Genomic DNA, 22,816 nt, shown 5'->3' on the forward strand with positions numbered 1-22,816 from the left:
CAGACCAGCTCCACAGCGGATCCTGACCCCCCCATCCAAGATCACTGAGGCTGGTTTCAAACCGGCTCTGAGCAGTTCTTCAGAGGGGGGGGGGGGGGCGTCAAACAGTCATGAAGTTTCACATAAAAGCAGTAAAGAGATTGAAGAAAGATTCTCACAGAACCGAAGATCCAAAGACGAGAAGTTCAGACCTTTTAATGCGGAAAACTCTTTAGATGTTAGAACAATGTACAGAACATCTGTACTACCACGGAGACGGGTTCATGAACGTCGCTGATGGTCTGACCCCAGCAGAAGGAAAAAACGAAGAGAACAACAGGAGTACATGAAGAGAATGAGTGAAGAGAACATGGAGAACATGTTATGGAAGCTCAGCTTCAGCATCAGTGGAACCTCCATCTGTCCAGGAAAGAAGGTTCCTCTTTGAACGGGACGCTGTCAGAAGAACAGATTAATTTGTTCAGACCTCAGGGATCCAGACTCCCATACTGGATCCAGACTCTCCTGTGGATCCAGACTCTCCTCTAGGATCCAGATTTCTCCACAGCAATCCAGACTCTCCTGTGGATCCGGACTCTTCTGTGGATCCGGACTCTCCTGGTGGATCAAGAATCTTCTTGTGGATCGGGACTCTCCAGGTGGATCCAGACTCTTCTCGTGGATCCAGACTCTCCTCTAGGATCCAGATTTCTCCACAGCAATCCAGACTCTCCTGTGGATCCGGACTCTCCTCTAAGATCCAGATTCTCCTCAGGGATCCAGACTCTCCTGTTGGATCCAGACTCTTCTGTGGATCCGGACTCTCCTGGTGGATCAAGAATCTTCTTGTGGATCGGGACTCTCCAGGTGGATCCAGACTCTTCTCGTGGATCCAACTCTCCTCCAGGATCCAGATTCTCCTCAGGGATCCAGACTCTCTTGGTGGATCCAGACTCTCCTGTGGATCCAGACTCCCCTGGTGGATCCAGACTCTCCTGGTGGATCCAGGCTCTCCTGGTGGATCCAGACTCTCTTGGTGGATCCAGACTCTCCTCAGAGATCCAGACTTTCCTCAGAGATCCAGACTCTTCTCGTGGATCCAGTCAATCCTGGTGGATCCAGGCTCTACTCTGGGATCCAGATCTGTCCACAAGAGGAGACAGAGGAGAACTGAGGTCCACATCCACGTGCTGGTGTCCAAAAACCAAACACGGTCTCTGTGCTTTCAGCAGATGAAAATCGAGAGAAGGGGCGGAGCTAAACTTGTGAACAAGACAGCGCTCACGAGAAAAGATGAGGGGATGCAGGAAGTCCTACTGCTCTTCGTTAGAGAGGAAATCCACTGAGGAGCCGTTAGTTTCTGCTCGGTTCTTGTGAGACCAGAACCTCAGTCCTCCGCTGTTCTCCTTCACCTGCAGACCTGCACAAACAAAGGCTGCCATTAGAGGGCGCCAAACACCTCCTTCATGACCTGAAACTCAGCGCCAGCTTACAGCAGGAAATCCAGACCCGGGTCGGTATAAGCCCAGAAATCTGAAACCCGTGCTGAAGCCGGCCCGGATCCTTATGGGCACCGTGAGGCCGGACCGGGATCCAGCACGGCCAGAGGCGGATCTCCTGCTGTAAGCAGAACCTCATGTCCATCCGGGACCAGGACAGAACTTCTCTGTTTGGTCTTTAGCAGAATCCAAAGCATCTGACAAACGAGTTTCTATATGAGGGAAGAGGGGAAGAATGACCAGACGCGGCGCCGCGGTGCAGACGAGACGCAGCAACACACAGTTGCAGCAGCGAAAACAAACTCCATCTTTGAGAAACAAAAGTAAACAAAGCCCCCACCAGGAGAAAGCTGACCTGCTCCTCCGTCAGGGTCAGCAGGGGGCAGCCTTGGGTCCACAGCAGGGGGTGATGGGTAATTGGGCGGAGTTTCATTTTCATCTCCTGAGTGGGTTCTGGGAAGTCCGGTTACCACGGCACCAGAGAGGTCGAGGGTCGGCTTGGAGACGGACAGCTTCCTCTCTGAACGGCGGAGACAAAAATGATGGGTGCGTACAAGCCCCGCCCCTTCACTGAAGGAATCGGATCGACTCACTCTTCTTCTGCCCTCGGTACTGCTGAGATTTCTTCCTCTGCCGAGACGCCGACTGCAGGTCTCTGCCCCCTGACACACAAACACGCCCTTAAGAAGGGGTGGGGCGGGGCTCGGTCCCCCCACCCCACAGCACAGCTTTACCTGTGTTTATGGCGGGGGGCTGCAGCTGGTACCCGGTCAGCTGACACCAGCCCACGGGGTACAGGTCGGGCGACTCGCAGTCCACCCACTGGTCGTACTCGTCCTCCCAGCCGTCAAAGTGGATGCGCAGCAGGCGGTGGACGATGCGTGTTACCGTGGCGACGCAGACGAGCCGCGGCTCCATGAGGTCCACGGCCTCCAGCTTCATCCCGGGACAGAAGCCGTGGTCCGGGACGTCCTGAGGGAGACACCCCCGAACGGGGAACTATATTGGTCCAAAAAACCTTTGTCTTCTTTTAGAAAATCAAATGTGCAGCGTGAAAAGTTTTGAGGGAACCTGAACTCCTGCTCAGCTTCATTCATGATCCGTTGGGATCGTTCTGAACTTTGGTTTCTGCCGTCTGACGGCGCTGGCCGGCTCCACACGAGGAGCACCCATGACCTTCCTCTAAACCAAACTATCAGAACATCCCTGAGGCTGAGTCTGTTCCAGAACCGGTTCCTCCTCCCTCCATCAGGGTTCTGAGGAGAAGCCTCTGCTGCGTTTTACTTTGAAAAGACCAAAGTGTCGGTTCTAATCCCAGCTCCACAAACTCATCAATGAAGCTCTGCCTGATCTTCTGGATCCCTCAGAGCAGTTTCCATCATCAAAATAAAACCTCTGATTCATTTTGAAGAAAGGTAAGCAGTGACACAGGTGAAGTGGGCGGGGCTTTATGGAGCTCAGTCAAAGCAGTTTGATGTCACTGACATATTTTCAGTTTCATGGACTAAATGAAAACGTTCTAGCATTTTCTCTGAAGCTCCAAAAAACATTTCATCCTGAATGTTGTGAGGTTTTCTAGAACACAAGATCTGCTGACCTTACTGAAGAGGGAGACCGGCGCCGCCGCAGAGCCGCTCTGCTTCAGGTACTGGAACCAGCTGAAGGGCTGAGCCGTGTGACCTGCCGCAGACACACAAACAGCATCAGTCCGTCTGCAGAAGCTTCGTCCTCCTCAGAGCGCTGCTCTTCCTGCTTAACGGCTCTAGGAGTCAGAAAGCCGTTGGGATTCAAACCTCTCAGGGAACATTCAAGAACCGCCGGAGCTCCAGCCTGATCAGCGCTCACACACGTGCACACACACATGCACACACACGTGCACACACTGATCACCAGGAGCCATGACAGGTTCAGATGATAGTGGTACTTTCAAACATTCGATCCATTTCCTCCAAGTCCCTCTTAGTCAACGAGTTAATTACTGATAACAATCTTAGTCTTTTAGCCTTAACAGAAACTTGGCTCCATCAGGATGACTATGTTAGATTGAATGAAGCAACCCCCCCCACTTATGCTAACTATAGAAATCCAGGATTTCAGGGAAAGGAGGGGGTTTGGCAGTAATATCACAGTCTAGCTTACTTCTCAGCCCTAAAGTTAAAAATGCTTATTTCAATTTCAATTTATTTGTTTAGAGGATAAGCCCCTTGAGATGTGTCATCTCGTTTTCAAGGGGGTCCTCAAAATACAACAAAACAAGCAAATAAATAAATAACCGACAGATACAGCTGAGTTTTTCATATATCAAAACAAGACAAAAAGAACTTAAAATTTACAAGACAACAAACAGGCACACACCCACACACACACACACAAACATAGGCATTTAATGCACCTACTAGTAATTAATAATTAATTTAAGGTAAGGAAATAAAATAATAAATAAAAGGCAGAAAAGAAATCAAATTAAATCAAAAACAGTTACATGAGTGTTGAAGGTGAACTAAACAGGCATTTTTAAATGCAAAAAATGAGGTTAAAGAGCGAATGGATAGAGGAAGATTGTTCCAGTCGGAGGGAGCCTTATAATTAAATGAATATTTTCCAATTTGTTTTTTAACTCTTGGAACAGCAAAAAAAATTTGATCTGCATGACGTAAATTATAAGAAGACTGAAAAGGAGTTAAATATTGTTTGAGATAGTCTGGATAGCTAAGGTTAATACATTTGAAAATGAACAATAGCCAGTGAAATTGACGTCGAGAGGATAGGGGAAGCCAGGACAGTTGCTGAAACATAAGGCAGTGGTGAGTTCTAAATGGACAACGAAGAATAAACCGACACAAGCTGTTATAAATAACGTTCAGTGGTCGGAGGTTAGTGAGAGTAGTGTTTTGATAAATGATGTCACCATAATCTAAAGTCGGGATAATCAGTTGTGAGATGATTTTCTTCCTGACTGAGAGAATAAAACAATTGATTGATAGATAAAGTAATTTTAAACGATACGAAATTTTGTGGACAATGGACTGTATATGAGCACTAAAAGAGAGAGAGGAGTCAAGCCACAAACCAAGATATTTGAATTTTTCTGCTACTGAAATAAGTGACATGTAGCTTATAATTCATTTGAAAACATCATTTTGTCTATAAATCACCCAAACAGGAAAACTCCAAAACCTGTTTTACTCATAATTATTTATCGCCCCCCCGGCCCATATTCAGAATTTTTAACTGAGTTTTCCGACTTCCTATCGACTATTGTCTTAGATTCTGATCAAACTATAATATTAGGGGATTTTAATATTCATGTTGATGACCCCAGTGACTGTCTAGGAAAGGCTTTTGCAGCTTCATTAGATGATGTTGGTTTCACCCAAAGTGTGAATGAACCCACTCACTGTCATAAGCACACCCTGGACCTTGTTCTAACCCATGGGATAGAGATCAGCCAGCTGAGTGTCCTTCCTCTTAACCCCATCATTTCTGATCACTTTCTGATTACCTTCCAGTTTACACTGGAACATCCTTCTGCCCCAGTGAATAAGAAACAGCTTAGATCAGTGTTTTTCAACCAGTGTGCCGTGGGAAATTGCCCTCATTAACTGATCATTAACTGATACATACTTCCGGTTCCGGGTTATACAGCAGGACGCGTGGCGTACCTCTCTGCGAATACAACTATCTTTAAATTACTTAAAAAGTTGATTTTTCTCCAAAAAAGAGTGCTGACCATGCCCCCGAAGAAACCCCAGGAATATGAAGAGCTCAAAAAGTCTCTTGACATTATTCAAGAAACGCTGAAAAGTTTTATGGATCAAGTGTCGGCTAAGCTAACACCGCTCTGGGAGATGATGGAAGAGTTCCGAAGATTTCGGGCTCAAAACGAGCAGCGAGAAAACCGGGTCGAGATTCTGGAGAAAAGACTGGACGATGTGGAACAGCAAGTAAGGATGAATAATGTCATTCTCACTGGAGTACCAATCAAGCCTCGAGCGAAGCTGAATGCAGCAGGAGCTAGCACTGCTAATGCTAGCGCTAGCGTAGCTAGCAGTTCTAATACGGAGTTCGGTGCAGCGTCGCTGGAACAACAAATACTTTCATTTCTCACATCTAAAGGGATTTCCCTCGATCTCAATACCATGGAGACCTGCCACCTGCTCCCCAGGAGAACGGAGACGGATAAACCAGCGATCCTCATCAGGTTTGTGAATCACAAACACAAGCTAGCTTTGATGAATCAAAGGAAACACCTGAAAGGTTCGGCTGCTTATCTGAACGACCATCTGACCAGAAGGAATGCTGAAATCTCAAAACATGCACGGCTTCTCAGGAAGCGTAAGCAGATTGAGAACACTTGGGTTAAAGGCTGCAGGATTTACGTCAAACCACTCGGTCCAGAGGACCGGGCCAAGGTTCTGGTCGTGAACACCATGAAGGACTTTGAGAAGTGCTTGATTACGGTCGTCTGAATCAACGTGGAGTAATAAACCAAAGAGCCAAATAATTTCAAGAAATATGACACCTGGATACATCACTTTCTCTGTATGTCTGACGTAACCTGAATAACAGCAGAGTTCTGACCTGCAGACAACTTCACCTCAACTTTCACCGTCGCTGATATCAGCTGAAGAAGGATATGGACCTGAATCTAATGTCTGCAGACATAACATCGAAGAAAACTATTAACTGTTTAAACCAAGAAAATCGGCTGTTATCAGTAAAAGAAGAAATACCAAACTTGGACAATCGACAGTTATGGACCCTTTTTATTTTTCCCCTACAGCATTACTTTATTATAAAAAAATAAAATAAAAATACAAAAAAAATATAAAAAGAGTAAAACAAATGATTAATCACTTTTGAAAATTGTTAAATTGATTGACTTTTGATGATATTACTTCACTAGCTCCTAAAATTGATAAATTGATTCAAAAATCTTTCCTAATGTAGCATAACTTTGCACATGTTTTTAACTTTTGATACTTGATGAAATTTTGCTATGAAAATTCCTGTAACAGTGTTGTGTCTATTTTACTGATATAGTATTATGTTTTAAAGCATATGAATGACTTTTAAAAGTAACATAATTTGCATATATTTCAGATGCTGAATTTGCCATGTTGATTTCTAAAATAGTTATTTTTGACGTAGTACTTAAGTAATTCATCTTTGTCATGTGCTTTATTGATACCTTATGATTGTTAATTCTGTCTGATAAAACCTAGGAACCAGATATTGATAAATCATGTAATAAAATGGTTACAGTATAACGGGGTGGGATTATATAAGTTCGCTTCCTTCCACTCCCTTTCAAGCAATATTTATTAATTATGTCTAATTATCCTAAGTTTGATTAGTTACTGAATGAATGTATAACTGATGATTATATTGCTTTTGTGTATTATTTGTATTTGATTGCTTGAAATAAACCATTTCAAATCAAATCATTTCAAATCAAATCTAAAAACATTTTCCATCTCCAGGAAATCAGCTCTTTGTTCATCCAAACAGGCCCTGATAAAACACTGAGTAGTTAGGAATATAAAAGATCATAAAATACTTTTTCATCCAGAGACTGCTCCGGTTCAGAGCAGTCTCTGGATATCTGGAAACATAGCCTATTAAATTATAAAAAAGCTCTGCGTAGAGCTAGAAGCCAGTACTATTCAACCTTAATATCAGAGAATGGAAATAATCCAAGATTTCTTTTTAGCACTATTGCTAAATTAACTCGCAGTCAGAGTTCAGTAGAACCACATGTTCCTGTTTCTCTCAGCTCTGATGATTTTCTTACATTTTTTGATGGTAAAATCTCAAATATTAGACATAAGTTAAATCAAGTTATTCCTACGATCAGCCCAGAACAGGCTGAAGCGGTAGAAATGGAGGCATCCATAGAAACCTCTGTAACATTAGACTGCTTCACTGCTGTGGATGAAGCGGAAATAACATCAATTATTACGTCCTCCAAATCCTCAACGTGTCTGTTAGACCCAATTCCCACTAGACTTTTTAAAGAACCTTTTCCCTAATTAATGATCCCATATTAACAATGATAAATGCCTCTCTGGAAACGGGTTACGTGCCACAGTCTTTTAAATATGCAGTTGTTAAACCTCTTCTGAAAAAGCCTGCTCAGATAGTCTCCCTGGATGGCATAAGTATAGCCCCCAATTCCACAGTTAGAAACCTTGGGGTTTTATTTCACCAGGATTTATCATTTAAGGCTCACATATCTCAGGCGTGTAGAACTGCCTTTTTTCACCTGTGGAATATTGCTAAGATCAGAAATATACTTTCTAAGAGTGATGCTGAAAAACTCATCCATGCATTTGTTACGTCTAGACTGGATTACTGTAACTCCTTGTTAGCAGCGTGTCCTAAGAGTTCCTTAAGAAGTCTCCAGCTTGTTCAGAACGCAGCAGCTAGATTGTTAGCTGGAACCAGCAGAAGAGATCACATCACTCCTGTGTTAGTTTCACTTCACTGGATCCCAGTTGATTCTAGAATCAAGTTCAAGATCCTCCTGTTAACCTATAAGGCCTTACATGGAATGGCCCCGTCCTATATTAAGGACCTCATAGTCCCTTACCATCCAATCAGAACACTTCACTCACTAAATGCAGGACTGCTTGTGGTTCCTAGAATTAGTAAAAGTACGGTTGGAGGTAGAGCGTTTAGCCACCAAGCCCCTGTTTTATGGAATAAACTCCCAGCTCATGGAAGAGAGGCCGACTCAGTTTCTACATTCAAAGTTAGACTGAAAACATTCCTCTTTGGACAGGATTATTGTCAGACTAGTTAGTATTCAGAGATTATTTAACTTAATGTTAATTTGTTTAAATTAAAATTGATAACAATAACAATTAGTTGTTAGTAGCTGCTAGAAGTTGAAGCTGGGGTAGCTATGGTGCTCTGGGGTTCTGTCCTCTTTTCTACTAGCCTTCTCTCCCAAAAGCCCATTGACACGACTTTTGTTGTCATATTAGGCAAAATAAATAAAATTGAATCGAATCTTCAGCACAAGGACCCCTCGACAGGAGAAGTCAGAACCTGCAACTTTCTGATCTGAGGTTGACCGCTTTATGCCTGCCTCATAGCCCCCCCAGACTGCCAGGGGGTGCATTTACCTCTGGGGGGCGTCAGTTGGATGTTGTTGATCTCACAGAATCCAACAGGAAAGATGGAGGGAGATGTGGAGTGATAGCAGAACCAGTCTGAGCCGTCTGCCGCCTCCGAGCCATCGATGCCGATCATTAGGTAACCATCTGCCAGAACCTGGGGGGGCAGGGGTCAGAGTTCACGCCGGCCAGCTCTGTAGGGCAGTGAGGGGCGGCCCACCTTCCTCACTGTAGCCACACAGATAGTGGACAGGTTGAGCGGGTCGATGGCCTCCAGCTTCATGCCGTCCTGGAACCAGGAGCCGCTCTGGTCCACCTCCTTCACCTGCAGGGGGGAGGGGAGAGGCAGAGGTCAAAATCTGCATCAGAATCTAAGAACCTTTTTCCTAAATCTGACTTTTCGTAAACTTCGATGAAAACAGGAAGTTTGGACAAAAACCTTTTTGATGAGAATCAATCAAATGAAAAAGACTTTGTTCTTCTTCAGTCCGTTCAGATTTTCATGTTCTTTAACATTTTCAGAACAATGTTTTATTTTAAGCAGAAAATGACAACCTGGAACCTGCGATCCATGTAAGTCCTCGCCAGCAGACGGGGGCGGGACTAACGGCTCACCTTGACAAAGAGCTGTCCGGGCGCGTCCACCTGGCCGTTCCAGACCTTGGACACATCTGTGGACAAACAGTCAGTCAGTCTCCACACCTGGCAGTCTTCCTGATGGAGGGGCTCGAACTCGGACCCACCGGATCGTTTAAAGCGGTGTCCTATGGACCGAGACCAGCCGATGCTGTGGATCAGAGGGCTGTACATGTGACACCAGAAGTCGTCCGTCCCGTCGTCGCACTCCTCATACACCAGCCGCAGACGGCCCCCGATCACCTGCCAACACCACCACAGTCAGGAAAGCCCCGCCCCTGAGCCAGCGACTGCACCCACACCCACCTGCTCCACCAGGGCCACCCGGGTCCGACACAGGTGAGTCTTATCCACCACCTCCACCCTCATCTGCTTCTTGAAGGGGTACCGCATGCTCCGCTGCACCTGGAGGAGGAGGAGGAGCGTCAGCCTCTTGCTTCACCTGCTCACGTGTGCACATGCGCCCGTGGATCACCTTGGAGGAGAAGTCCAGCGGCAGCGTTTTGGACCCCGTCAGTCTTTTGATCAGGAAGCTCTTCCAGTTGGAGAAGCGGTGCAGAATGGCTGCAGATCACAGGAAAACCTCTGAGACCTTACAGAGGTCAAATCAGCTGTTTTCATGCTTCCGGTGTCCTTTTCTTACTCTGGGGGGGGACCAGAGGTTTCCCCCCAGCAGCACACCAGCCCACTGGGTGGATGTCCGGCACGCACAGGTTCAGCCAGAAGTCTCTGGTGGAGTCACTGTCGAAGCCCTCGTAGCGCAGCAGGGCCTTAAATCCTGCAGAGGAGAACCGCTGAGAACACTCGGAACACAGGAAGACTGAGAACCTTCGGTCTGTTCAGGGCGTGAGTCCCTAGAACTGAAGAGTGTCCTCTCAGAGTGTGGGCCTCAGTCGACATGGTTTCCTTAAAATTCAAGACTGCAGAAAGTCCATGGTTGCTTGGCCAAGACGCTTTCTCCATTCTACATTAAACTGATAAGTGGACTGGTTCATTTTAGGCTCCTCCTCCAAGGCGCCTACTGAGACACTATCTGGCAAAAGAGGCAGAACGTCTTCAACCTAAGAAACTACAGATGACCTTTAAAAATTATTTTCAAAGTTGTCAAAATGTCTTCGTTAACCATAGTTTCTTCACTGGCTACAATGTTCACAGTTTGATTGTTAGCTACAGTTTGTTTGTTAGCTACAGTTTGTGTGTTAGCTACAGCTTTTGTGTTATCTACAGTTTCTGTGTTAGCTACAGGTTGTGTGTTAGCTACAGCTTTTGTGTTAGCTACAGTTTGTGTGTTAGCTACAGGTTGTGTGTTAGCTACAGCTTGAGTGTTAGCTACAGCTTGTGTGTTAGCTACAGCTTTTGTGTTAGCTACAGTTTGTGTGTTAGCTACAGCTTGAGTGTTAGCTACAGATTGTGTGTTAGCTACAGTTTGTGTGTTAGCTACAGTTTGTGTGTTAGCTACAGCTTCTGTGTTAGCTACAGGTTGTGTGTTAGCTACAGATTGTGTGTTAGCTACAGTTTGTGTGTTAGCTACAGTTTGTTTGTTAGCTACAGTTTGTTTGTTAGCTACAGCTTTTGTGTTAGCTACAGTTTTGTGTGTTCGCTACAGCTTGAGTGTTCGCTACAGCTTGTTTGTTAGCTACAGTTTGTGTGTTAGCTACAGTTTGTGTTAGCTACAGTTTGTGTGTTAGCTACAGTTTGTGTGTTAGCTACAGTTTGTTTGTTAGCTACAGTTTGTTTGTTAGCTACAGCTTTTGTGTTAGCTACAGTTTGTGTGTTAGCTACAGCTTGTGTGTTAGCTACAGTTTGTGTGTTAGCTACAGTTTGTGTGTTAGCTACAGTTTCTGTGTTAGCTACAGGTTGTGTGTTAGCTACAGATTGTGTGTTAGCTACAGTTTCTGTGTTAGCTACAGTTTGTTTGTTAGCTACAGTTTGTGTGTTAGCTACAGCTTTTGTGTTCGCAACAGCTTGAGTGTTAGCTACAGCTTGTTTGTTAGCTACAGTTTGTGTGTTAGCTACAGTTTGTGTGTTAGCTACAGTTTGTGTGTTAGCTACAGTTTGTGTGTTAGCTACAGTTTGTTTGTTAGCTACAGGTTGTGTGTTAGCTACAGTTTGTGTGTTAGCTACAGTTTGTGTGTTAGCTACAGTTTGTTTGTTAGCTACAGTTTGTTTGTTAGCTACAGCTTTTGTGTTAGCTACAGTTTGTGTGTTCGCTACAGCTTGAGTGTTAGCTACAGCTTGTTTGTTAGCTACAGTTTGTGTGTTAGCTACAGTTTGTGTGTTAGCTACAGTTTGTGTGCTAGCTACAGTTTGTGTGTTAGCTACAGTTTGTGTGTTAGCTACAGATTGTGTGTTAGCTACAGTTTGTGTGTTAGCTACAGATTGTGTGTTAGCTACAGATTGTGTGTTAGCTACAGATTGTGTGTTAGCTACAGATTGTGTATTAGCTACAGTTTGTGTGTTAGCTACATTTTCAAATTTAGTTGCTTGCTAAAGTTTTATGTTGTTAGCTAAAATTTCTTCGTACTCAGTAGTTTTTATGCATTTCAGAAAATGCGGCTAATGATTTTAGTACTATGATTTTATGAAGGAACTTGTTTCTTCCTTGTTTGTGTACCAGCCAGTTTGACGATGCCAGCGATCCAATAGACTTTCATTGGGAGGCTGCTGTCCGTGTTCGGGACTTCAACTCGGACTCCTTCGCTGATGTTGCTCCAGCACTTCCCCATCATGACCTGGTCCGTAAACAAAACCCTGGTGTTAGGCTGCCAGTGAACAAACTCAAAGACAGAAGCAGACGTGCCTGAAGAGCATGTCTGCTTGTTCTAATTCTGTTGGACTGAAGGAGAGTGATGGGAAGAGGACGTCAGCGAACCCAAAGGGCCAGTTTGTGTTTGTGTTACACCCACATGTTTGAAGCAGCTGACCGGAGCTCCTGTTGCGTCTCCGTCTCCAAGGTAACGGCCCCAGTCAAAGGCCTCTGCCGGAGCTGCAGTAAAGAAAGATTCATTGGAGGAGAAGGTGATTCCTACAGGAGCCGACCCAAGAACCATAAACTACACTACACTACGGAGAATATAACTCTGCGTTCTATACACCTGCAATGTCCTCATATGACGTCTTTACACGTCTACAGCTCTAGAGGACGCTAGCAGGTCTGCTGGACCACCCAAATCTTTAGAAGCTCCTGCGCCCAAGAGCTCAACGCCAGAAAAACACGCCTTCACCTCATTTGTTTGACAACATCATGACTGCAAAGACTCAGAGAGGCTGAAGGTGGTGTTAGAGGCTGAGGGGAGACACCAGTTTACATGCAATGTAAATACGGTTTCTAGAAATGTTTGTTATCCGTTTGTCATCATTTCCTTTGCAAAAAAAAAAAAAAAAGGTTCCTTTAGGCTGCAAAATCATTCTGCAATAGATAACTAGAATAATAGTCCTAGAAGTCAACATCATGGTTGGCCTGGTAAAGAAAGCATTTCACATTGAACTGAATGTGGAACTCACCGCTTCTCCTGACTCCGCCCTGCTGGTGGACGTAGGCGGCGACTTTGCTCATCAGAGGCTGCTTCCGCAGAACTTTGGCCTTTTTGGTCGGTGTCTTCCCCTCCAGAAACACGAAGCAGCACAAAGTCACCGTCAGAGATGTGTTCCAGGTTCAAGACTATAGTATCCCCTCCCACCCCACCCCACCCCACCCATGACACTTGGCCTGGTTTGGTTTGACACACAGCCCTCTGAGAGGAGAACCAAACACTGAAGTAGTTGAGCTATTGGGAAAATCCTGCAGTAACAACCACTGGCCGCTTGGTGGCGCCATCATCTGAAATGAGTTCTGACCAGATGATCCTCCTCCTCATCCTCCAGCTGTCAGATCTCCTCATGGATGGACCACGAGGAAATCTGCTGTTGGAAGAAACAACAGCAGTCTGTCCTGGGGGGCTGGATCCACTATTGGCAGGGACCTTGGTGGGTTGGTGGGCTGGGGTCTCCACTGAGGCAGTCGTGGCTGCCCTAACTGGGCGGCCTGCCTCGGTCCCATCAGTGCCTACTTACAGCCCTCCCAGGGGCGGCACTTTGGAGCAGGGGATGTGGGTCCCGGGGGGTCTCAAGCGATGAGGCCCCTGGGCTGGGGAGACCTTGGCCCAATGCTAGCAGCTCTCCCCAACCTACCCCCGTCCTCATAAGACCAATTATTAGGGTGATGGGGGGGGGGGGGGGGGGGGGGGGGGTTCAGCCTGCAATGCACCTTGGGGGGAGGAGCTACTAGGTAGTGGTCCATCTCCCATGGTTGCCACTTGGATTCAGGACCCCCCCCCCCCCTTGGTTTTATTGCACCATACACATGTAGGGCCCTTGGTGGGGGGGTGTTTGGACATCACTGCCAGCAAGCAGGAGATGTCCTCTCAGTGCCCCACCTGCCAATTTTAACTGCACCCTCTAGTACACACACCCTTTACTCCTCACCATATACACTCCAACACACACACATAACGTTTGAGTGTGCGGACAAGCTCCGCCCCTTTTGGACAAACATTTACACCTGACAGCAATGATTATAAAATTCCTGCAACCTGTAGGTTTATGACTCTACCCCCCCCCCCCCCACCCCCTATAATCATCCTTCTATTTCTTTTGTGCCCTTACCCCCCCCCCAACATCCCTCTTTTCTTTCCTCTACTTCTGTTCTGTCCGGTCCAACAAAAGTTGATTATTGTTGTAACAGTAAAATCTGTCCAACACAAAGGCCTTCAGCTCTCATCTGTTTGCTCAGCTGTTGGACAAGTTAAACATCAAAAGAAAGAAACGACAGCAGGTCTCCTAAACCCTCAAGATGGTTGGTACCTGCAGTCTGGCGAGGATGCTGGCCTTCTTGGAGTTGGAGGAGAAGCTTCTGGAGCACGAGACGCTGCAGAAACGCTTGGTTTTACTGTAGAACGCATCTCTGACGCCAACCATCCCACACATCTCACAGGTGGCTGAGGAGAAAGAGGAGAAGCTGTTCAGGTCGGAAAACATCTGCATCATAGATAAACCTGCAGACGACCTGAGATCCAGACAGCAGTCTCCTGTTCTGATAGTCTCTGTGAAAGTCATGTCTACCTTCCAAAATAAAATTAACCTGGTTTTTCTCCTCTGTGTTTTCATCTCCATGACAACCACAGACCTGAAACACTAGTTTCCAACTTTTTCTTTTAGTATTCAGTCACCAACTGTGCAAGTTGGCCTGTAATTTTCATCAAAGGTGAACTATGACAGACGACATGAGAAAAAAATCCACAAAATCACATTGTCTGATATTTAAATAGTTTATTTGTTAATATATCTGCGTATCCGTATATCTGCATACGTCTGCGTTTATCTGCATACGTCTACAATTGTGTGCATACGTCTGCGTGCATACGTATGCATATATCTGCATCCGTCTGCGTGCATACATCTGCGTTTATCTGCATACATCTGCGTTTATCTGCATACGTCTGCGTTTATCTGCATACGTCTGCGTTTATCTGCATCCGTCTACAATTGTGTGCATACGTCTGCATATATCTGCATCTGTCTGCGAATGCGTGCATACATCTGCGTTTATCTGCATACATCTGCGTTTATCTGCATACGTCTACAATTGTGTGCATATGTCTGCATATATCTGCATCTGTCTGCGAATGCGTGCATACATCTGCGTTTATCTGCATACATCTGCGTTTATCTGCATACATCTGCGTTTATCTGCATACATCTGCGTTTATCTGCATACGTCTGCGTTTATCTGCATACGTCTGCGTTTATCTGCATACGTCTACAATTGTATGCATACGTCTGCGTGCATACGTCTGCATATATCTCCATCCGTCTGCGTGCATACATCTGCGTTTATCTATTCGACAGACAATCATAGCGAAGGTGATCCAAGATGGCTGCCGCCACTACGTCTGCGTCCACCTCCACTGCCATGACTGCACCAACAAACCCTGACACACAGATCACTAACCTCAAAAAGGACATCCAGAAACTCTCTGATGAGTTGAGGTCAAAGAATGATCTGCTGAACTCTTTGCTGGACATGGCCCATCAACAGTCCATGCATATTGCTTCCCTGAAAGCGACTGTGGAAAACACGGTTCACTGGGATCCTGACACCTCGCCGCGGCCTTCCTCGAGCTCCACACCAAAACCGCTTTGGTCTGAGGTGGTGTGCCGCAGGAAAAGACCCCTGGACCGTGATGGGCTCCTTCTCTCCAACCGCTATGATGTTCTGTCGGGTCCAACATCTGACGACGTTCTGGAGGCTGCTCCTCCACTCAGCGGAGAAAACCATCGCCCTGTCGCTGCTTCTCGGCCCGAGAAAGAAAGCCGCCCGGCATCTGCCTCTGGAGGTACATCGTCCGCCAAACGCCGACAGCTACTGAGAGACGCAGTGAGTAGACGCCCTGACAGCCGCCGCCGCCCGAACGTAACCCACGTCCTCGTGGGATCAGTAAGCAATGCGGGTTCTCCATCTGCGGTCGCGACCGGGGCGTCAGGTTCAAAGTCCGCTGCGTCTCCCCCCGCGGCAGGTGTCGCGGTGACCGCCGCCACCTCTCCTCTTCCTGGCGGCTCGCCCCCCTCATCGGCCGCTTCCCCGGCTCGCGTAACAGGTGTAACGCCAACTCCCGCTTGCCCTCCTGCTGCGACGGGCCCGCTCATTTCGGCGGCAAGATCTCGTGGCCGCGGGGACACCCCTGGTTCCTTCGTCGTGGGAACCTCTATGGTCAAGCATGTTCGCGTTAACGGGAGCCGCACCTTCTGTCACCCAGGCGCCCTCGTACGAGACATCACCAACTCTGCCCATCAGCTCTCCCTTCGTAACCCCTCCACACACACAATAATAGTCTACGCAGGAGTGAATGACCTTAAGTTTCAGCAATCTAAGACCCTCAAGAAGGACTTCATCACTCTCATCCACTCCATCAAGCAGCTGGACAAACAGTGCATCATCTCCGGTCCGCTTCCATCTCCCCGCTTTGGAGACATTAAATTCAGCCGTCTGCGACAACTTCACATCTGGCTTAAAGGACACTGCCTTTCTAATAATATTCCATATGTTGATAATTTCACCACCTTCTTCAATAGACCAAATCTCTTTAAACCAGACGGCATCCACCCAAACCAAACAGGATCTCAACTTCTGTCCATGAACATTGAACTCACACTCCGCTCTGCTAAACTGCTCTCTGACTGACTGGACCACCGGCATCCATCCTCAGTTAAAACCACGGTTATCACACAATATATCCCAGTTCACATAACAAGCAGATCTCACAAACATCCCCAGATCAGATCCACCAGATCCACAATTAGATATCTCCATCACATTCACACATTACCGGACAAAAAATATAAATCAATCCATCTGCACACACACACTGTTTTGAACTTTGCTGTTTTAAACATTCGCTCTCTTTTAAACAAATCTTTTATCGTGAATGAGCTCATTTTAGACAACAATTTAGATTGCCTTCTTTTAACAGAGACCTGGCTGGGTGCTGATGCTCCTGTTGTTCTCACTGAAGCTTCCCCACTAAATTTTAAACTTTTTATTTTCTACCAGGGGAGATAAAAAAGGCGGTGGCACTGCATCGATTGCTCGTGGCTCATTTGCAACCAAAACAATCACGCTACATAGCTACTCCTCATTTGAGCACCATGCATTTTCTTTTAACAGCCCATCTATCTTATGTGTTACTGTTTACAGACCACCAAAGCCTCCCTCCTGTTTTATTCAAGAATTTTCTGAATTTTTATCAGTAATACACTCCAAATATAGTAGAGTTTTAATAACTGGTGATTTTAACCTACATGTTTATAAAGATAGTGATGCTCATGCAAAGGAGTTTCTCAACCTCTTGCATTGTATGGATTTCACACAGCATGTCACACAGCCTACCCACAGCAGGGGGCGCACTCTAGACCTGGTGATAACCTATGGGCTGTCCTGCAGTGTGTCCTCTGTTGTTGACATGGCTGTGTCAAATCACTATTGTATATTTTTTAATATCACCAGTTTTACTCGACAGGAAGCTCCAGCGAGAGCTGTGAGGAAACGATACATAACTCCTGATGTGGCTGCAAATTTTATCAATATTTTACATCAAACTCCCGCTCATATTTTACCTGCATCATGTGATTTTATGGTTGAACATTTTAACAACAAACTACAGTCAGCCATTGATGTTGTAGCTCCACTTAAAACTAAAACGTTGAAAACTAAAGCTACAGCACCGTGGAAGAACGAACCAATCAGAGCCTTGAAACGTGAATGCAGGAGAGCGGAGAGGAAGTGGAGAAAAACGAAGTTAACTGTACATCGCGAAATTTTTAAAGAACAACAAATGAGGTACAGTCATGCAATAAAAAAAGCCAGAACCCTCCACTTCTCAAACTTAATTTTACAAAACAAAAATGATCCTAGAGTTCTCTTTAAAACAATAGACAGTTTAACTAAAAGAGACTCTCAAAGGTCCTCCATAGCAGCCTCAGATGCTGTATGTGAGAGTTTTGCAGACCACTTCAGGAGTAAAATCAATGCTATTAGATCTACTCTTTTAATTCAAAAAGGTGTTGATTTTAATGAATCTATAGCATTGTATTTATCAGAGGAAACACTGGAAAGTTTTGTCCTGGTTGATGCTGTGGGACTTGGTCAGGTTTTCTCCCAGTTAAAGCCAACCACCTGCCTTTTAGACCCAATCCCCACATCGTTGTTGAAAACATTTTATGACTTCTTTGAGTTTGAGCTTTTAAATATAGTAAATTACTCTCTTCAGACAGGTGTCTTCCCTGCTGCCTTTAAAACGGCAGTGGTGAGGCCTCTTCTGAAGAAGAGTCATTTAGATCCAAACAACTATAATAATTATCGTCCAGTATCCAACTTACCATTTTTAAGTAAAATGATTGAAAAAACTGTTTTAATCCAATTTAATTAGTTTTTAAATAGAAATAACATATTTGAAAAATATCAATCTGGTTTTAGGACAAACCACAACACAGAGACGGCCCATGTTAAAATAGTAAATGATATTAGATGTAACCTGGATTGTCAGAAGCTCTCAGTTCTGGTACTACTGGATCTCGGTGCTGCTTTCGACACTGTAGATCACAGTATTTTACTCAACAGACTGAGAGGTTTGGGCATCTCTGGTACCGTACTAAAGTGGTTTTATTCCTATCTCACAGATCGAAGTTTTTACGTAAGTATGGATACTTGCTCCTCAAGGGTCTTCGACATCAACTGTGGGGTCCCCCAAGGTTCAATTTTAGGCCCACTACTTTTTAATCTATATATGTTGCCACTGGGGGACGTCATCAGGAGGCATGGCGTTTGTTTCCACAGCTATGCTGATGACACTCAACTCTACATCGCTGTGTCTCCTGATGATGAAGAGTCGGTCAACACACTCTTAAATTCCATTTTAGACATTGAGTCATGGATGGCAGAGAACTTCCTACAGCTAAACCAGGACAAAACAGAGGTTTTAGTGATCGGTTCTGAAGACAAGAGAGAGATAGTTTTATCTAAACTAAAGAATTACAAAACTTCTCAGTGTGTGAGAAACCTGGGTGTCATTTTTGACTCTGAGTTGAATTTTATCCCACAAATTAAAAACATCACAAAAACAGGATTTTATCATCTAAAAAATATATCCAGAGTCCGCCCATTTCTCTCTCTTGCCAGTACAGAGGTGCTAATGCATGCTTTTATTACCAGCAGATTAGATTATTGTAATGCCCTGCTCTCTGGTCTCCCCAGAACAAGAATAGCAAATCTTCAACTGCTGCAAAATTCAGCAGCACGCGTTCTGACGAGGACCAGGGGGCGGGAACACATTACACCGATTTTAAGATCGCTGCATTGGCTCCCTGTGCAATTCAGGATTGATTTTAAAGTTCTTTTATTGGTTTACAAATGTTTTTATGGTCTCGGGCCTTCATATTTATCTGACATGATTTTAAAGTATGAGCCCTCGCGGACCCTGAGGTCCTCTGATACAGGCCTTTTGGTTATCCCAAAAGTAACAAACAAAGACATACGGCGAGGCCTCATTCAGTTTTTACGGACCTCGCCTGTGGAACAGCCTCCCAGAGAGCCTCAGGGCTGCAGAGACAGTTCATGTCTTTAAAGGACGGCTTAAGACCTACCTTTTTAATTTAGCTTTTAGTTGAATTTTAGGATTTTAAAAAAAAATTTTTATTATTATTATTTATTTATTTATTTATTTTCTTGTAACTAGTTTTATGTGTATGTAAATACATTTATTTATTTATTTATTCTATTAATTTTTAAGTCGCTCTTACTATTTCATATGCCTATTAAGGTTTATGTAATTATTTGTTTTTTGTCCATGTTTTATATATATTTTAATTTTATTCCTTTTACATTTTATTACACTCCAGTGTTTTCCTCTGAGGGATCCTCCACATCAGTGACTGACCCTTCTCAGTGAGCGAGGACGCTGCAGTGGGATCTCCTGGGTCTGACTCTTTTGATTGGATCTGGGGGGTTCTGTGGTAGTGTTCTCCGTGAACTTGGGTTGGGGGGTCGCTGGTGTGGACATGTCCCCAAACTATCGTTTCCCCACGTCAGGACAAAGCCTGGTCTCTACATTCTATCATTTTATCACTTTTTTATTTATTTATTCATTTATTTATTTATTTATTGATGTGTGTGAGTGTGTGTTTTTGCGGGGGGTTGTCGCACGGTTTGTCTTGTCATCTTGTTTTTAAATTTTATTGTTTTTTATGCACAGCACTTTGAGTGACATATGTTGTTGAAAAAGTGCTATATAAATAAAGGTTGATTTGATTTGATTTGATCTGCATACATCTGCGTTTATCTGCATACGTCTGCGTATATCTGCATATGAGACAGATGACGTCTGAACCTGAAATCCAGAAGAACTCTTGGAAGCTCAGTGAGTTCACCTCCTCTAGAACCAAAACATCAGTCTGCACCTTCAGTCAGAATGGAACCTGTTTGAGTCTGAACCTTTAACTACCAGTGTTGGGCTGTGTCTGTCACGTCCGACCTCACTGACCCATGCCGGTCTTGCCGTCGGGGTAGGTGTAGACCTGTCCGTTGGTCCTAATGAGCATCAGCGTGCTTGAGGAGGCGTTCTCAAACTCCTCATCCTCGCTGTCCTCTGCGCTGGACGCTGCGCTGCCCTCACTGGACTCTGAGCTGCAGCTGCTGCGGTCGTCCTCCAGACTGTCCAGCATCCTGAAAGCGTCCTGCAGGTTCCTATGGTGATGCTGCACCTGAGGAGGGGAGGGGGACAGTCTGGGGTTAGGTCACCCAGCAGCCAGAACCCGAATCTTCTTCATGGTGGATCGCTGCATTCAAGAAAAGCCGTTTCATTTCTGAACGATGAGGATGATGAGGCTGTCAGCTTCCTCCCTGATGCAGCGCCGCACTGCGCCTGCGCGAACTCCAGGATCCACAGCCTGAAACAATTCAGCAAGCTGTGACAGCAGACTGCGCCCGTCCACAAGCCCACACCGGCGGCTTCCCCGCAGCAGAAGCCGGCGGCTCATTCGGTTCAGTTGAGAAAGATTCCGTAAACGGCGGTAAAACGGCTCGAAACGGCGCTTTTAAGCTGCCTAGTTGGAGCCCGCTGTGTCTGTCACTCACTGACAATAAAGGCGGGAAACGCGTCTGTTCTAGCGGTCACGAGAACTCACGGGGTCTGTGGTGTCCCCCATCAGTCAGGTCACCGGGAGAGCGGACAGGGGGGGGCTGTCAGTGAAGCAGCACCGTCCGCGGGCAAAAACCGCAACCCATAACAACACCGAGAGGAGGCGCAGTGCGCAGGCGCACTTTACCCCGCGGTTCCCGCTGATTGGTTGTCGGAGCTTCCTCGTTTGCGAAACTCAAAGATTTGCAGCCGTCAGCGCCCCCTGTGGATGGAAGTGGATGTGCACCATCAGAATCCCTTATTGTCATTGTACATGTGATACAATGAAATTGCAGCAGCCTTGTAGTGATGAAGAAAATAAAATAGAATAAAATAAAACATGGAAATACTGTAACTCACATGTCTAAACAAAAATGTACAATATGTACAGAAACATTTAAATATTAAATATGTACAGACAAAATAGAATGGAATGAGTTGTGTTGCTATGAGCACAGCACATGCATATTGTGTGTTATTGCACAGAGAACAAGTTGTTGCACAGAAGTCAGTTATTGCACACACGTGTAGTAGTCAGTAATTTCACATTTGTAAAAGGTCAGAGTACGGTGTAGTTGGTGGAAGTATGTTTATTCCGTACGGTGATTGCCTGTGAAAAAAAGCTGTTCCTTAGTGTGTTTGTCCTGGTTCTGATGGACCTGAACCTCCTTCCAGAGGGCAGCAGATCAAACAGAGGGAGAGCAGGATGGGTGGAGTCTGTGATGATGCTGGTCACCCTGCTGAGGCAGCGTGTCTGGTAGATATTCTTCAGTGAGGGGAGGGGGCAGCCGATGATCCTCTGGAGGCTCTGCGGTTCTGCTTCAGTGCAGTGGGAGAACCACACTGTGCTGCTGGAGGACAGGATGCTGAGGATGGTTGAGCGGTAGAAGGTTACCAGCAGCTCCTGGCTGACATTGTTCTTCCTGAGTCTTCTCAGGAAGTGCAGGCGCTGCTGGGGCTTCCTGATGACAGCCATGGTGTTGATGGACCATGTGAGGTCAGCCGAGATGGTGGTGCCCAGGAGGGTGAAGCTGTGGACCCTCTCCACACAGTTTCTGTTGATGTAGAGTGGGGGTGGATCTGCTCCGTTCTTTCTGAAGTCCAGGATGATCTCCTTGGTCTTGGTGGTGTTCAGGATGAGGTTGTTAGCCTGACACCACCTGGACAGTTTCAGGACTTTGTCTCTGTAGGCCGTCTCGTCCTCTCCAGAGATCAGCCCCCCCACAGCAGTGTCCTCTGCAAACTTCACTATGGAGTTGCTGCTGTGGGCTGGTCTCTGTGTACAGTGTGTACAGCAGAGGACTCAGCACTCATCCCTGTGGGGAGCCTGTGCTCAGTATCCGGGTGGAGGAGAAGTGGGGACCAGTTTGACTGTCTATGATCTGTTTGTAGGAAGTCCTTGATCCAGGTACAGGTGAGTGGGTGGAGTCCTAGGTCAGACAGTTTTCTGACCAGAATGTCAGGAATGATCGTGTTAAAGGCTGAGCTGTAGTCCACAAAGAGCATCCTGGCGTAGGCGTCTCTGTGTTCCAGGTGGCTCAGCGCAGTGTGGAGGTGATGGATATGGCATCATCTGTTGATCTGTTTGCTTTGTAAGTGAACTGGAGGGAGTTGAAGGTTGGAGGAAGGGAGTCTTTGATGTGTCCCAGGAGCAGCCGTTCCAGACACTTGGTGATGACAGGAGTGAGTGCAACTGGACGGTAGTCTGTGAGGCAGACTGTGGATGAGGTTTTGGGTATTGGAATGATGATGGATGACTTCAGGCAAGCAGGGATGGAAGCCTGAGCTAGAGACAGGTTAAAGATCTTTGTGAAGACCTGGGAGAGCTGGTGGGAGAGCCCGCAGAACCTTCCCAGTTACTCCATCAGGTCCA

The 22,816-nt window shown here is 45.8% G+C and overlaps 1 protein-coding gene across 21 annotated transcripts; it reads right to left on the reverse strand.

Moving 5' to 3' along the window:
- Positions 1 to 783: 783 nt before the first annotated feature.
- Positions 784 to 21,117, reverse strand: LOC101165206 (MBT domain-containing protein 1). Of its 21 annotated transcripts, XR_013657869.1 has the most exons (21): positions 20,951 to 21,108; positions 20,308 to 20,527; positions 14,077 to 14,211; positions 12,740 to 12,841; positions 12,142 to 12,221; positions 11,850 to 11,967; positions 9,879 to 10,013; positions 9,711 to 9,799; positions 9,542 to 9,640; positions 9,343 to 9,478; positions 9,215 to 9,270; positions 8,820 to 8,924; positions 8,609 to 8,756; positions 3,076 to 3,158; positions 2,550 to 2,734; positions 2,213 to 2,450; positions 2,072 to 2,140; positions 1,819 to 1,998; positions 1,473 to 1,690; positions 1,265 to 1,399; positions 802 to 1,122 (listed from the first exon to the last, which is right to left on the reverse strand). XR_013657869.1 is itself a non-coding variant. In XM_078951989.1 (19 exons), exons 1-18 carry the CDS (start codon positions 20,969 to 20,971, stop codon positions 1,293 to 1,295), a joined length of 2,103 nt encoding a protein of 700 aa, XP_078808115.1. In that variant the 5' UTR covers positions 20,972 to 21,117; the 3' UTR covers positions 802 to 1,122; positions 1,265 to 1,292. The 21 variants fall into 21 exon arrangements, 9 of the variants coding, with proteins under 9 accessions (XP_078808115.1, XP_078808116.1, XP_078808111.1 ...); XR_013657873.1 differs by lacking the exon at positions 1,473 to 1,690 and having other exon boundaries at positions 784 to 1,122; XR_013657863.1 differs by lacking the exon at positions 2,550 to 2,734 and having other exon boundaries at positions 12,740 to 12,839; positions 14,078 to 14,211; positions 20,951 to 21,114.
- Positions 21,118 to 22,816: the final 1,699 nt, after the last annotated feature.

This window comes from Oryzias latipes, chromosome 8 (assembly GCF_053564925.1).
Source record: "Oryzias latipes strain Hd-rR chromosome 8, Olatipes_Hd-rR_3.1".
Lineage (NCBI taxonomy): Eukaryota > Metazoa > Chordata > Actinopteri > Beloniformes > Adrianichthyidae > Oryzias > Oryzias latipes.

Coding starts and splice junctions, on each gene's coding strand:
- LOC101165206 (XM_078951985.1), bottom strand. CDS start 20,971: ATGGGGGACACCACAGACCCC. Junction 14,212..20,307: donor CGACGGCAAGACCGGCATGG/GTCAGTGAGGTC, acceptor CTTTCTCCTCAG/CCACCTGTGAGATGTGTGGG. Junction 9,271..9,342: donor ACACCGCTTTAAACGATCCG/GTGGGTCCGAGT, acceptor GTTTGTCCACAG/ATGTGTCCAAGGTCTGGAAC.